This window comes from Xenopus laevis, chromosome 5L (assembly GCF_017654675.1).
Source record: "Xenopus laevis strain J_2021 chromosome 5L, Xenopus_laevis_v10.1, whole genome shotgun sequence".
Taxonomy (NCBI): Eukaryota; Metazoa; Chordata; class Amphibia; order Anura; family Pipidae; genus Xenopus; species Xenopus laevis.
In genome coordinates, this window is record NC_054379.1 from 58,387,830 (window position 1) to 58,404,870 (window position 17,041).

General features: G+C 38.1%; 1 protein-coding gene across 1 annotated transcript; it reads right to left on the reverse strand.

The window, feature by feature from the left end:
• Positions 1 to 4,849: 4,849 nt before the first annotated feature.
• tomm20.L (translocase of outer mitochondrial membrane 20 homolog L homeolog) lies at positions 4,850 to 14,369 on the reverse strand. The gene is made up of 5 exons (NM_001393522.1): positions 14,130 to 14,369; positions 12,206 to 12,252; positions 11,104 to 11,185; positions 9,127 to 9,269; positions 4,850 to 5,211 (listed from the first exon to the last, which is right to left on the reverse strand). The coding sequence occupies exons 1-5, from the start codon at positions 14,254 to 14,256 to the stop codon at positions 5,167 to 5,169; spliced, it is 444 nt and encodes a 147-aa protein (NP_001380451.1). The 5' UTR covers positions 14,257 to 14,369; the 3' UTR covers positions 4,850 to 5,166.
• Between the last annotated feature and the right edge of the window lie 2,672 nt (positions 14,370 to 17,041).

The window sequence follows — 17,041 nt, forward strand, 5'->3', positions numbered from 1 at the left end:
AGTAAACCCACAAGCAGTGATCCCTCCAGACCTCATCTATGTACAATCTTTTCGTACAACCATTGCTACTGTGTTGACTGGATTGTCTGGTGGTAGTGGCTACCTCCACTAATACTATGCAGATATCATTTTAAAGTAATATGCTTAATCTCTGGATCTGGTGTGGGATCAATAGCTTCCAGGAAAACTTTTTTTCTCATTTTGAAGAATTCAGTGGAATTTCTTGAAAATATAGTGTAATTGTATAAGGTTTTGTTAATAACTAGAGTTTAGGATTTAAAATTCTCTTTAAAAAGAAAGGTCCCACTTAAAAAATCCATATTTGTTGACTGTTTATGTGATGTGAGACACTCACCATATGTTCAATTCTCAACAGAATCAGGTACTGGTAATGTGCTTCATGTACCAAAATGTTTCTCTGACCCATCATTTGGCACATGACTGAAAATTTAGCACTGAGCACACCCTGCTGGAGACATTAAAATTTCTTTAAGCTCCACCCAAACTGTCTTTACTCTGTGTGTTGGTATGTTTTGTTTTTTAAAGGGCTCATACTGAAACCTTGTTTTCAGTATGAGCCCTTTACTGATGATGGAAGTGGAAAAGAAGGGAGGGATTATTAGGATTTTTGCAGAAATATTCAATAAATCAGCCTGACACTACTTTTTAAAGCACAATTCTTCTATATCTAAATGAGTATAACGCACTGGTGCGTTCTTATTTTTTTCCACAAAATGTCTCCTTTAATTGCTGGGACATGCCACAAGTAATTTCCAACTATGTTGGTTTACTCCAGCAAAATGAGGGTCCTTGCAAGACAGATAATTAGCTTCCACATAGATACACAGAGGTCCATTATGATGGGGAATTATTGCAGAACTGTCATCCTAACTATTAATGTCTCTGTTTGCCCTTTTTAGCTCAAGAAATAGCAAAAATACAAAACAGGCAAAAATATATTCAAAACAAGCCCTATTTATTGCACTCATATGGAACAAGGAACCTTTAAGGATCACAGGAGTCAAAAGATCTGGCTTTAAGTAATTACTCCAGATTCTTAAGGCCATGAAGCATGATGTGGTGGAGTGATGCCATTTCACCATCTGGCACTCTGCTGGAGAATTATTGGAGTACTGTCATCTTAACTATCAATTTCTCTGTTTGCCTTGTTTAGCTCAAAAAATAGCAAAAATACAAAATAGGCAAAAATATATTAAACGTATTTATTTATTCAAATGGAACAAGGATCATTTAAAGGGAAACTATCATGAACATTTAATATTAGCTTCAGCATACTAAAATAAGAAACTTTCTAAATATAATCAATTAAAATTTCTGTACCATTTCTGAAATAATCATGTTTATTTTCACTATTCCTCTCTCAGCATCTGTTTCTCCTTATTCTGTCTTCATTCTGGAGTTGGTTGTCAGATGAATAATCCAATATACAGTGTATATATAGGGAGGCTCCTTTTGCCTATAAGATGTATTAGAGCTCACACTATTAAAATCACCAGAAATCCTGTATCTCTACATGCAGAATTTGTGCAAAAGACAGTTATTTTGTTTGTACTGGAATCAGTTATTTGAGTGAGCTCTTATACATCTGCTAGGAAAGGTAGCCCCCCCCCCCCATAGGATGAATTTGGATCATTCATGTGACACAAAACTGCTGCATGAAAACAGGATGAGAAACAAATGCTGTGAGGTAAATATAAACTTGATTATTTCAGAAACAATTCAGAATTTTTAATTGATTGAGGGGTGATATGATAACTATGTATAAATATATAAGGGGATCATATAACAATCTCTCTAATGCTTTATTTACCAATAGGTCTTTCCTACTAAGGGCTTTTTTTACAGTGAAAGCTGTGAAGATGTGAAATTCTCTCCCTGAATCAGTTGTACTGGCTGATACATAAGATAGCTTTAAGAAGGGGTTGGATGGCTTTTTAGCAAAGGAGGGAATACAGGGTTATGGAAGATAGCTCATAGTACAAGTTGATCCAGGGACTAGTCCGATCATTTTCGTGATAGTTCCCCTTTAAGGATCACAGGAGTATAACTCCAGATTTACTCCAGATTCTTAAAAAAGAACTAAAGCCTCACTTAAGAAGTGAAGTGGCTAGAAATGTTCTATATTATGATGTGGGCTTTTGTACCAGACCAAGACACCACAGCCCTTTAGCAGTAAAGATCTGTGCCTGCAAAGATTCCACAGTAACTCCCCATCTTCTTTTCAGCCAATTCACTGCACATGCTCTGTGCTGATGTCATTTCATAAATGACAGCAGCACAGAGCATGTTAATTCATATTCTATGTGAACAGTATATTGTGAGTCGGTCCCTAAGCTCAATAGCTTAGGGACCGACTCACCATATACAGTTCACATAGAATATACATGTCACAATATAAGGCTGATTAGCAATTAATACAGTTAATTACTACATGGTAGCACAGAAACCAGTGCAACTAGCATCAGAATTTAATAATCAGTCTTGTAGCCTATGGCCTTCCATTTCCTGATTACATTCCTTACAGTTGAAACTGACAGTTTAAACCTCTGAGATAGCTTTTTGTAGCCTTCCCCTAAACTATGATACTGAACAATCTTTGTTTCCAGATCTTTTGAGAGTTGCTTTGAGGATCCCATGCTGTCACCCTTCAGAGGAGAGTCGAACAGAAGCACAGCTTTCAATTTGCCACCTTAAAATACTTTTTCTCATGATTGGACACACCTGCCTATGAAGTGCAAGGCTTATCGAGATAATCCAACCAATTTGGTGTTGCCAGTAATCATTATTGAGCAGTTACATGCATTCAAATTAGCAAAATTACACGGGTACCCAAATTTTTGCACAGCCAATTTTTCACATTTGTTTTAATTTCATACAACTGAATACTGCTTCACTAAAAATCTTTGTTCAGCAAACACCCCAGTACTCAGGATGTTCCTGGGAAATCAAAGACATACCACTGTTGTCTTTTTTTGTTGAACGTGGAGTAAATTATAATGCAGGCTGGGGTTCCCAAATGTTTTCATATGACTATATTAGACAGGGAATGTACATTGATTAATTAGCCAAATCAGTAGCACTTCCATTTTACTTAAACATGTTTTAGCTTAGCCTTTGAGTGCTCCCACAATCCCCCTTTTTTGTATATTGTATTATTTAGAAGCTGCAGGCTAAGCTTCGTGTGGTTTGTAGCACCCCATACCCACCCCTTTAAAGAAATGGTGGCCCTATGCTTTTAAAAATTGGGCAATCTCTCTATTTAAAAGCCAGTGGCGGGGGAGGATCTAGCCCTCAGACTGAAACCAAGGTTCAGGAGACCCTTATTACAAGTAATGCTACTATGCAGAGGTACAAGCCTTGTTATACTATGACCGGAGGTAAATAGTGACCACCGTATGGGGATTATGTTGACTGGTAAGGTGGCTTATCAACTTTATGATCATAACTTTGTAACTAAAAACCCCTGCTTTTGTAAACACATGCACTTATATATATACTGAATTACTTATGAGACAGGGGACATGGGCATTGATTAATTGGCCAAATCTGTAGCACTTCCATTGTACTTAAACATGTTTTAACTTATCCTTTGAGTGCTCCCACGACCACCCTTTTTTTCTATGCTTTGGGTTAGAGCAACGGGTTACATTGAAAAGCAACATTGACATATCTGGCAGCAGTTTGGGGAAGGCTCAGCACAGTAATGCCCCAATGCACAAAGCAAAGTCTGAAAGAATGGTTTTGAGATGGGAGTGGAAGAACTTAAACCAAACTGTACGTCTTTAGAATTAATTGGAATGCCAACTGCAAGTGTGGTCTACCCCCCAAATCAGTGCCCAACCTTACTAATGCTTCAGTGGCAGTGTGGAAACAAATGCCACTAACAAGTTTGCAAAATGTAGTAGAATGTCTTTGCAGTAGAGTAGACCAGGCATACATTTTTCTGATAGTTGATCATTATTTCAGTCTATATGTTGAGACGGTTCTCTTCCTCAGTGACTGCAATAAAACAGTGTACAGCAAACAAGCAGTAAATGATGTGAAAGGTAAGATTTTGTAATGAGTATGCCTTTTCATACCATGAATAAGATAAACCCTATGACTTCCTAGATGGCACATTGGCATCCACCTATCTCATCTGAATTTGGACATTACTCTGGAATATTACAGTGCAGTAATGCAAGGGTTAAGAGTAGCTGGGCTCTATTTTGCTTTCTACAGCACCTGCTTCCATAGGACAGCTTCAAAATATCATTTGTAAATGTGAATATATAAGCTGCTTTACATCTTTTGTAATCTATCAGGACATGTTCAGATCTTGTGTGATGAGCAAGGTAACAATGGAGTGTAGTTAGGCAAGTTTCTGTTAGACAATGAGGTTGAATTTTTTTCCCTAACTGCTAACCCTATCAAATACATTTTTAATAAGAGGGAGAAAAATAATTCCTTTGATTTCAGTTGGGAATCAGCCAATTCCCTGCATCTACTTGTAATAAAAGCATTCCTGTATTTCTACATCAGACCCCCTTTTCTAGCTATCCAATGTATCTGCTAATATTACTGCTTCAGGAAGAGTATACCACAACTTTCAGCTAACTGTACTCAGCCACAATGCCATCTATTGTAATATGTGTGGGCAATTTTCCAGGGTATTTATATGGGCTTTACAGTGTACCTGCGAAGATCTTTTCTGAAATGGGTCATCCAGGTATATGTGTAAGCTGGACTGCATAAATGTGCTGGCTGCGGTGGTTCTCATGCAGCAGTATAAACCTTGTACAACAGTTTTCTTTGGGATTTGATATAAAGTCCCAAATTACACCAAACAGAAAATGAGGACTTTTTTATTGTCACTTTTTCAAAAACAAAAGGAGAATGTGATGTACATTTTGACCAGTTCTTTTATAGGAAAACATAACATTTACAGATAAACCAGTGTGTTAACAAAACAAAAATGTTATCAAATACACACTTTCCAAAAACACAGTAACTAAAATCCTACTAGCCAAAACCAAAAGGCTTAACCCTTTGTATTCTTTCTTTGCATTAATATATTTATACTGTCAACATTATTTGCATTGTTTATGGCCACAATCTACTGTGGTGAAGAAAATGAAATTTTCTGCACAGCTTGTGTGTCATCTCCTACTCCACATCATCTTCAGACAAATTCTGAGCATTTCCAATTCTCTGAAAAGAAGAAAATCAAGGTATGTACTTTTACTGTGATTTAGTAAACTGTTTGCAATTTTAATATTTGTTGGTCTAGTTACACCTAAAAGCTTTTTTATATTTGTTGGCCTAGTTACACCTTTGAGCCTGTCTTGAAGGTCACTTGGTTTGAGATTTGGGGTAAATACGCATTTGCTGTACTACATTTTCTTGAAACTATGACTGAATGATGCATAAACCAATGTTTTCCTATAGCTTTACTTGTTTTGTTAGTAAAAGGGAGCCCTGATGAAAGCTTGGACTTTCAAGGCGTAGCTCATCTTTCAAACGTTTTCACTTTCATTGGTTTTTAACATTTGATACATTAGTCAACACGTTTTCAGAGGGCAGAACCCTTGGTCCTTGCAAGGTCAATAATTAAATTACCAGCCGCCCTACCCTACGACTATTTTGTTAGCAAGAGTCCATTATGCATGAGGATTAACTGTGTAAATCATGAACAAGGGGGTGCACTGCCCCATTAATGTAAACCCTACTAAGAATAATTTGAGTTTTATTAAAGTAAAAGTTCAGATTACTGAGCTGCCAGAGTGAAACACTATAGCACCAGGCAACCAGAAAAGTTTCATTTCAATTTTAAAACTGTCAAAAATTAAAACTATAAAGCAACTGAAAACAGTTATTTTTGATAACAACCAAACTGGAAAATGCACATTTGGAAGGTGAACAGTCCCTTTAAAGTGGTATTTCAACTGAAAACTGAATCAAATTACTAATCAGCCATGTATTGTGACAAACAGTATATTGTTAGCCCCTACGCCCAGGTAAAGGACAGCAGCCTAGATCAACAAGAGAAATGATGGGGAGCTATTCAGATTCACATATCTTCACTGCTTAAAGGAGAAGGAAACCCCCTTGGTGGAAAACCCCTCCCCTGTGTTGCCCCCCTCCCTCCTCCCCTACTGCGCATGCGCCGAATGTCACGAAGTTTTCCGATTTCACTTCGTGACATTCGGCGCATGTGCAGTAGATCCGTACCGGTAACTGTTCCTACTGCGCATGCGCCAGAAGACGCCGGTCAAAGCAGGAAGAAGACGCGCGTGGGAGAATATAACGACTGTGAACTCCGTGGACAGGACCTGCGCAGAGGGGTGAGTAACAAGTTAAGGGCATTTGCCCAGGGGGACAGGTAGGCCAGGGGGGAGCAGGGAGGGGGGGCAACACAGGGGAGGGGTTTTGCGCCCAGGGGGTTTCCTTCTCCTTTAAGGGCTGTGGTTCTCCTGGGCTGTTCAGCATTTCTACACTACTACTTTGTTAAAGGGGTTGTTCACCTTCCAACACTTTTTTTCAGTTCAGTTGTTTTAGTGCAGTTCCCCCCAAATAAAGTCTTTTTAAATTTACTTCTGTAAGGTTTTTTTAAATGTTGAAGTTTAAAGGGGTTGTTAACCTTCCAACCACTTTTTTTCAGTTTATTTGTTTGTTCACCAGAAATAAAGATGCTCCCCAATTGTAGTTTGAAATGTAATGTTTCAGTCTGGCGGCTCAGTAATCCAGGTGCAGATTCTGAGTCTTTCTGGTATACTATCTGGTATACTATCAATTGAACAAAAAGTCAACATCCCCTTTACATTTTCATTAATCATTAAAAAAAAACTAAATTAAAAGTACGTTGGCAGGACGGATAAATTTATTTAAAATGGTGATCTTCCCTAAACTGATGTATGTCTTCCACCAATCCCCCATAGCAATACTCCACTCAACCTTCAATAGGGTTAAGGGACTTATGCTAACTTTATTCTGGAATGGTTAACAGCCCAGGATCTCATTGCAAACTCTGCAATTATCAACTAAAAGAGGGGGGCTGGCAGCGCCAAATCTCTATATGTATACTACCTAGCAGCACAAATGGTAGTGGCATGGAGGTGGATGTCACCCTCGCCTACAAATGTTGCCACAATGCTGGAGGCAAAAATTTTGGGGTCCCAGGAGGAGATTAAGAGTATATTGTATAGGAGCAAGGCCTACACAGAAAAGGTTAACCCACAAATAAAAGCTATAGTTGGTGCCTGGAAAATGGCAACTAAGCACTTTCCCAAACCCCAGCCATACTGCTCACAATACACTCCTCTATAGTGCACCCCAAAACTTCAACAGCTTAAAACAATCCCAGATCCTCAGCTATTGGCACGTCATAATATCAAATATATTTCGGACATCATACCAGAGGGCACCCTCCTAACCTTTCAAGAACTTAAAGGGATACTGTCATGGGAAAAATTTATTTTTTCAAAATGAATCAGTTAATAGTGCTGCTCCAGCAGAATTCTGCACTGAAATCCATTTCTCAAAAGAGCAAACAGATTTTTTTATTCAATTATGAAATCTGACATGGGGCTAGACATTTTGTCAATTTCCCAGCTGCCCCTGGTCATGTGACTTGTGCCTGCAATTTAGGAGAGAAATGCTTTCTGGCAGGCTACTGTTTTTCTTTCTCAATGTAACTGAATGTGTCTCAGTGGGACATAGGTTTTTACTATTGAGTGCTGTTCTTAGATCTACCAGGCAGCTGTTATCTTGTGTTAGGGAGCTGTTATCTGATTACCTTCCCATTGTTCTTTTGTTTGGCTGCTGGGGGGAAAAAGGGAGGGGGGTGATATCACTCCGACTTGCAGTACAGCAGTAAAGAGTGATTGAAGTTTATCAGAGCACAAGTCACATGACTTGGGGCAGCTGGGAAATTGACAATATGTCTAGCTCCATGTCAGATTTCAAAATTGAATATAAAAAAATCTGTTTGCTCTTTTGAGAAATGGATTTCAGTGCAGAATTCTGCTGGAGCAGCACTGTTAACTGATAAATTTTGAAAAAATTTTTTTCCCCATGACAGTATCCCTTTAAACAGTCATTTTGCTGCCCCAATAAAAATTCTCTTCAGATATCTGCAACTACGGCATGCAGCGGGGGCCCAATTTGAAAATCAAACTATTGACAAATCCCCGAGAGCAATTGAAACCCTAGGACATACTGAGGATCTAAAGAAACCTCTCTCTGTGTTTTATGATAAGTTATTGTTAGCAGAAAGCACATTTTTACCTAAACTGTTTAGCAAGTGGCAACGAGACATCCCACAACTTACCCTGGGAGGATGTCCTAAAAGCCACCTTTGATGGGATAGGTTAACCTAGCTAAAATATCTTCACCGCACATACCTTACACCTTATAGATTGCACACAATGAATCCGGAGATCGGACAAGAATGTCCCAGATGTCAATATTCTCCAGCGAATTTTTTTCACTTAGTGTGGAATTGTCCCAGGGTACAATGTTTTTGGGGGAACGTAGCAAAAAAATATACAGGATAAAACTGCCCTTCCACTGGACCCCTTGGTAATTTTGCTCAACCAGGTTGAGGACTTCTCACCTAGGAGGGCTCAAAGAACTCTGATTATACTATTATGTATATGTGCTAAAAAAAACAATAGCAATACTATGGAAATCCACTACTGGTCTGACGTTAGCAACCTGGGAGGCACTGATCGATAAAGTTATCCCTCTCTATAAGCTCACATTTATGAGAAGTGGCTGCCCACAGAAATTTGATAAGATATGGGCACCGTGGGTGGATCTTGAACCCTCCTAAGAGACAACTTCCAACACTCCCCTGGCTCTATCCCCTCACACCAAATGACATAGATAGCATACACATTTAGAAGCTCAACTCTAAAAGGACATACTAAAGGTAGATTAACAGCATCTATATGTAAGAACGTGATTATTTGCACCACAATGTTAGCTATTGTTTATTCATTTCGTTATTATTTTAGTTGTGACTGAAGCAAGCAACTGACAATTTGTTATACTATGTAATAATATGTACACATGTATAATTAATAAAAGAATTGTTAAAATAAATAAATGAAAGATGTCACCTACTTGGCTGATGGTTGGTAGCTTAGTTAGTAGCATCTGGAATACAGGTGGGGGTAAGGTCTGCTGCAAAACCTGTAGCAACTGCTGAGGCTGCCCACAAATGGCAATTGCATTTGTTAAGTGATCAACACCCTTTTCAAAATCACCTACAAAAAAGGAATAATATTAGACCACACCATTTAAATAGAACAATGAATAGACACAAATGTTAAAGAATTCAACCTTTCTCTGTTCCGTCTGTTCAGGCAGAAAAAGCAGATATAAAAGGAAGCATGGAGGAACTGCACTCCTTTCACTTTCTCATGTTTGAATGCCCAGCCTACACATTGAGAAGGGCATCTATAGCTAAAAATATCAATTTGGATATGTCAGTGGGAACTGCCCATATAGGTGACATACATGGCCAGATGGTTGGATTGTGTTCTCAACATTGGCCTAACTTCTCAACTAAATCTGGCTAGCTATAAGTAACTATCCATCACAGAATAGTTGCACAAAGGTAATGTGGTACATAGGGTTAAAGGAACAGTTCAGTGTAAAATAAAAACTGGGTAAAAAGATAGGCTGTGCAAAATAAAAAACATTTCTAATATAGTTAGTTAGGCAAAAATGTAATGTATAAAGACTGGAGTGACTGGATGTCTAATACAGTAACCAGAACACTACTTCCTGCTTTTCAGCTCTAGAACTCTGACTTAAGTCAGCGACTTGAAGGGGGGCCACATGGTACATTTCTGTTCAGTGAGTTTGCAATTGATCCTCAGCATTCAGCTCAGATTTAAAAGCAACAGATATGACTCATGTGCCCCCCCCCCTCAAATCACTGAATGGTTACTGCTTGGTAACCAGGGTAACCAGTGGAAGCCAAGAGAGCTGAAAAGCAGTGTTGTAGCTGTTATATTACACATCCAGTCACTCCAGCCTTAATACGTTACATTTTTGCCTAACTAACTATATTAGAAACATTTTTTATTTTGCACAGCCTATCTATTTACCCAGTTTTTATTTTTACACTGAACAATTCCTTTAAGGGAAAAAATAAACCAGCTCTATACAGATAATTATGCAATGTGAAATATTATTGACTGGTTACAAAAAGGATTATATGAAGAGAAGACATACAAGTAGTACTGGCTAATACCTTAAAGTGATACTGACACAGTTTTCTTTTCAAAATATCAATCTACATTAAAAGTTACATATAGGTCATGTTGATCGTTTTTTTGCTGATAGTTCTGACTGTTTTGCCAACCTGACTGTCCCATCTCAATTTGTCAGTTAGAGTTTCTAATGCTAACCGACTACTGCTGCACAAATATGGCAGCCCTCTCATAGAGGAACATGGGGGTAAGAAAGGTAATGTAAAAGCATCAGGCAAATACTTTAATGGCAAAATTATAAAAGGCATTCAAAGTGGTGAGGCCATCCGACGGGCGTCCCCGATCGATATCTGGCTGAATTGGCAGCATTATGATCTGATTGTTGGGCCCTATGGAGCCTATGATTAAGTGTTTGGAACACGAAACGCGTCAGGCTGTTTTGACACAATAAACTTTTTCCCTTTCTGATCATCTGCCTGGTGGAAGTTTTTGCCCCTGAGTGCCTGCTTCCATTCGAGATTTCGGTTTATTTGCCCCTTGTGCTGAGGGCCCAGGGCGGTGCACCTGGGCCACTTCTTTGATGTGGTGAGTAACCATTGTACTACTAAGAGACCCTACAATATAGAAGATTTTGTTGGGCCCTATGGCCCACGATCGGATCAGCCGAATATGGGCATATCGGTGGAGAGATCCGTTCATTTGGCGACATAATGCAACTGGTGCGCTATGAAACATAGCTAAATAGCTCACTATCCATAAACATATAAAGCCTGTTAGTATTGAGGAATTTGGACCTTTGCAGACTAGTAATAACCTACAGAAAGACAATAAAAAATAAATAAGGGATATAAGACAAAGGTGTTTTAACAATGATTCTTGCCTTGAGCCAATAATTCCTCTCCAAGCTGAATTTCTTCAAGGAAAAATTTTTGGACAGCCTCTGCATCTTTAAGATCTGGTAACTATAGACAGAAAAATAAATACCAGTTTTTTAGTAAATTAATAATTGGTCAGTGTAGTTGTAAGAAATGGAAATACGGTCATGTATTTTAGACAGTATTAAACAAAACAGCTGAACATCTGATTCACTTATAGACAGAATGCAAGTAAGGAAATTGAAGTACTTAAGCTGCAACACAAAACTGTATAAATTACATTTTAGTTTGATCTAGGCTTCATTAACTACCTCCACTGGTCAAATAGGAGTGGTCAAGTTGTAAAATTAATAAATAAAAACAAAGTTAAAAAAAATGCACCTGTAGGAAATCTTCAATGCGCACATTTATGTTAAAGGAACAATGTAAACAGTGTAAAAATAAAAAAAAATGTTTCTAATATACTTAGCCAAATATGTAATCTATAAAGGCTGTAGTGAACGGATGTCTAACATAATAGACAAAACACTTTACGCATCCATTCATATTTGGCTAACTAACTATATTGAAGATATTTTTATTTTTCACAGCCTATCTAGTGTAGGCTAAAGCTGGCCATAGATGTTGAGATTTTTAAAAGATCAGATCCTGATCGTGAGACCTCGATCTTCTCAGAACGATCGTATGAATTTACCATCAACTAAAAAGACCAATTTGCCAGGAAAACAATGGGGAGCTGCCTGCTTGTCCCTGCAAACATAGATAGATTGACCTGGCCGATCAATTTCCTGACAGATGTCGGCCGAAAAATCATAAGATGTACGATCGTTCGAATGCCACTAACCGCACAATAATTCCGAAGGATTGGTCGGGCTTCCCTAAAATCAGTCGTTCGCCAAGAAGAATCGTCGTGTCTATGGGGAGCTTTACAGTACAATATATTGTCATTCCTTTAAAACACTTATTTTTAGGTGTAATTTTTTAAAATGGCAGACAAGAGAGAGGGAATCTCCTTTAAGACTCCCACTAAATTTTCAGAAAAATCATTTTTCAATATTGAGGTATTGTCCAAAATACTGTTTCAGTATTATCTTCAGTGTATCTTACCCTTGACTGGCCTGCTCTCTCTTTGGCAATCTTTTGTTTTCTTCTTTCTGCAAAAACCAAAACAACCAAAGCTTAACAATACAGTATTCTGAAAAAAAAAAAAAAAAAAAGAAAGGCTGAAAATGCATTAAATACTTACAGTGTGACAAAAGATTTTTTATATTTATGTTTTAAGGCCCCTGTATGTTCCCTCAGAAGGCCCCCCTATTAATTCAGAATTTCATTATATCAATTGTAATGGGATATACAGTGAAACCTTGGTTTTAAGTACCCGGATTTTAAGTTTTTATAATGCATTTGAATGGGTGCATTTCCCTGATTTTAAGTAATGTTTTCCCAGATCAAAATTTTGTCAATATGTACCCAAACTGCTTTTTCCTCTATGAATGTTATTATTTGTGAAATAAAGAGTTTTAAAATACTAACCAGATGTATAATTCGCCATGGTTCTGAATGTAGTCATTCCAATTAGTCGGCCCCTTATACAGTCCTGCAGCAATCACTTATTGCTTAAGTTATGTGAGAGGCCTTGTACATGCCCCCCCCCCATAGTTTAACATTAACGTTGCAAAGCTTAACCCTTGTTATTAACACAGTAAATATTGATCAGAGTAAAACAGATCCCTGTGCTTATATCCTTTCAGTACTTGAAACAAGTTACTTTAACACATTTCCCTGATTTTACATTTTGCTGTAATTTACATAATTTTTTCCTGGTCCCCTGAAAAATTGTAAGATAGGGGTTCTACTGTAATAGTAAATTTTAAAAAATAATGTTCAAGTTCAACAGTTACAGGTATAGGATCCGTCATACAGAAACCTCCAAATTACGAGATGGCCATCTCCCATTTTTTCCAAATAATTAAAATTTTTATGATTTATTTCCTTTTTCAAATTAAAATAGTACCTTGTACTTGATCCAGATATAATTAGTCCTTATTGGAACCAACCCCAGTGTACTGGGATTATTTAATGTTTACATGATTTTCTAATAGACTTAAAGGAGTTGTTCACCTTTGAGTTAACTTTTACTATGACCTAGACGAGAGTGATATTCTGAGACAATTTGCAGTTGGTTTTTATTATTTGAGATTTTTGAGTAATTTAGCTCTTTATTCAGCAGCTCTCCAGTTTGCATTTAAGCAAACTGGTTCCTAGTGTCAAAATTAACCTAACAACCATGCACTGAGTTTGAACAAGACAGGGCCTTGACTAGAGAAATGACTACTAAAAAGTAGCAATAACAATACATTATAACCTTACAGAGCATTCGTTTTTAGATGGGGGTCAGCGACCCCCATTCAAAAGCTGGAAGGAGTCAGAGGAAAAAGGCAAATAATTATAAAAAAAAAAAAATGAAAAAAAAAAAATGAAGGCCAGTTGAAAAGTTATTTAGAATTGGTAATTCTATAACATGCTAAAAGTTAACTTAAAGGTGAACCACCCCTTTAAGAAATGAAGATCCAAATTTTGGAAAGCCCCATTATCCAGAAAACCCAAGTTCCTGGGCATTCTGGTTCCATTCCTGTATTAAAATGCAACCTCTTATTGCATGAACGAAAGCAGCAAAGAGAATACAGCTGCATATAGTAAACCTGGTTTTGAATGAAATGTTGGACTAACAAGTTTCCTTTAGGCGATATAATAGAACTGGGATCGTTGTCCCGGGAAGCAAATGTTGATTCCCGTATTTTCATCCCCCCCCCTTCCATAAGGATTATTGAATTCTGCTGGAAAGGGGCTGCTATCGTCACAATGCACTTACCAAGTAAGTAACCAACCAATCACATATTTCACTGGGCTGGACGGTAACCTGTTCTACACTGCACTACAGCACTATGCATTTATGTCATTGAAGTCTATAGACCGATAAACCCTGTCTCACTTTATCTTTGGACAGTGCCGCCGACCCCAAATCTCTTACTTTCTCGCAGCCGGTTCTTAAAGTTGGGGTCACTCCTCCTTTTTCTGTCGAAATAAATACAATATCCGAGTAACAGGGCCCCGCACACCCCTGCCGCAATGGCACTCGTCTTCCCTACTGCGACCATCTTGACACGTTCTTATCCACGAGCTAGTGACTATGACTGGCCCCCGCACAAGCCAACTCTCTCCTTCTACACCCTTGGAGCAAAGAGAGAGATGCGTCGCGTGTACACATACGTCATAACCCCGCGACGGATATTCTGACAACTCTAAATCCGCTTCCAATAGCGTGGAGGGCAGTTTTAGGTCATTTCCTGGTTAATATGGAATATTTTATATATAATAGTCAAATGCTTTATTATTAATTATGGTAATTAAGAAATATTATTGATGTGTGGGTTAACTATTCGAATAGGCACATAGACATGAGGTCGCCTTGTCAGCCGAAGTATTAAATGGTCGGATTTTTAAAATCAGTAGGGTATAGCGTTTCGAATACACAATTCGGGCCTTATGTAGCTGGGAAATAATTAGCAATTCCCCTCCAAGCACACTGCCTGTTAAGAATACAAATTCCTTCAGAGCGAATCTTTATGCGTTTGTTAGATTAGATCTTTATGCGTTTGTTTGTGGTTAGAGAAAATAATTTTCCTTTACAGGTCAAGTTTTTTTTCCTGATCACTCTACTGGGTCGAAAATCAGTAGTGCTTTGTCTTTATTGTGGTACCCTGGGAGAGATAGATATGACACTTATGGTTTAACTAAAGACAGAGGTCTACATAGCACAATTGGATCCTCAAATTATGTAGGATTAAGTACAGTTCATGTCAGGAACCAATTCCAAAAATTTTTCCAATTAGTCCTGCCTCAGTTTGTGAGAGCCTCTGGCTAACAGGGTAATCTTAATAAGAGGTAAGGTTTGGTTCCTCAGAGAGATCCATTTTTGTACGGGGGGGGGCGCTTGGGCCCCATCCATGTCATTGCAGTGACTTTCCTTACATAATACAAGAGTGTTCTAGATCTCGTTCTGGCATGATTGACATTTATCCGTTAATCTAAGACTCCCAATATAAACACTTTAGGTGATAATTTGGGAAAAGATAATTTATCTGCTTGGACAGGACTAGGCCATGTGCAGGAAGTTCGTCCCTTCCATCACACATCTGTGGCATCTTGCTTTTGCATTACATCCCACGGATCTCAGCCGTATAGATGTTAGATAGCGTTGGTGCTGCCATTTAAACAGAATTAGTTTCTTGTGTATAGAGAATAGGTTATAGTTGCCTCATTCCAGTCTCCTCAGTGCTAGCCTTCCTTTATTTTTAACTTTTTTTTCAATAACATTGGCATCAGGGATGGTTTTTACTAGACAAGCCAGTAAAATGCCAGCTAGGTGGCAATCCTAGCCAGGAGATGTGCTGAGAGGGCTTACTATGTGACAGCACTACTGTAATAGCGTGCATAAAAGCTGTTTCTGAGGCAGGCCAAACTGAAAAACTCTAGGGAAGGGCAGACATGCATAGAGGAAGAAGGAAATCTTAATGTAAACAGAAAAATCCTCTGATGCTGATAGTAAAACTTCCTTTCCTTCAGTTGCAGTGTGCCCTCTCTTGTACCTTGTACTGTCATATGGGAACAAAAACTGCATTGGACACATTTTTATAATGATCTTGTATGAATTTGTAATTTAAAATAATACAGTAGAACCTAAATTTTTATTTCCCAGGGGATAGCTTCAAAACAGCATAAATTCCAAAAAAAGATGTGACTTGTGGGACCGCAAAAAAAGTAGGTGTCTATTCTGGGAAACTGTTACATCCGGGTACATAAAATCAGGGTTCCACTGTAATTTCCTTTTGTTTTTGACACTATGGGGCACATTTCCTTAGCTCGAGTGAAGGATTAGAGTGAAAAATACTTCGAATGTCTTTAAGTTTTTTTTTGGCTACTCCGACCATCGAATTGTCTAATTCAACCTTCGACTTCGAATCGAACTTTTCGAACTAAAAATCGTTCGAATATTCGACCATCCCATAGTCGAAGTACTGTCTCTTTAAAAAAGACTTTGACCACCTACTTTGCCACCTAAAACCTACCGAGCACCAATGTTAGCCTATGGGGATGGTAATTTCTGATCGAAGGAAAATCGTTCGATCGATGGATTAAAATCCTTCAAATCGTTCAATTCGAAGGATGTAATCGTTTGATTATACGATTTTTCCTTCGATCGTTCGATCGAACGCAATGCGGTAAATCCTTCGAACGTTGAAATTTCGAAGTCGAAGGATTTTACTTTGATGGTCGAATATCGAGGGTTAATTAACCCTCGATATTCGACCCATAGTAAATGTGCCCCTAAACTTTTTCAAGTTCTTCTGTATTTCTTTATTATGTGGAAAGCTGTACCCTATAGTCAAAATGTGGTATAACCAGCCATTTATGGCCGAATGATGCATGCAACCCTTTTAATATGTGATTTTACTCTTTGCAGCTGCTTTCTGGCAATGCCTCCTGCAAACAAATGGTTGTATCTACTATTATTACCTTTTCTTCTTTTCCTGAATTGGAATCTATGATTAATGTGCTTGTTCCTAAAGTCTAGGTCCGGGGTCAGCAACCTTTACTATCAAAAGAGCCATTTTGCCCCATCTTTCACTAAAGAAAAATAGTCTGGAGCCGCAAAACATAACACACATAACACAATACATACAGAACTGCAGTGTGTATGTGTAGACCTAGTTTGAAATAAATTAAACACTAAATAGCCCTATTAAATGCTAGTGTTCTCATCTGTTTAATGTGACTTCTGTTTCTGAAAGTCCATGCTAATCTTCCTTCTCTTCTCTTGAGTGTGTGACCGTGGTAAGGATACAGAAAAATACGGATCCGCACACACTTTATCATCAAGCA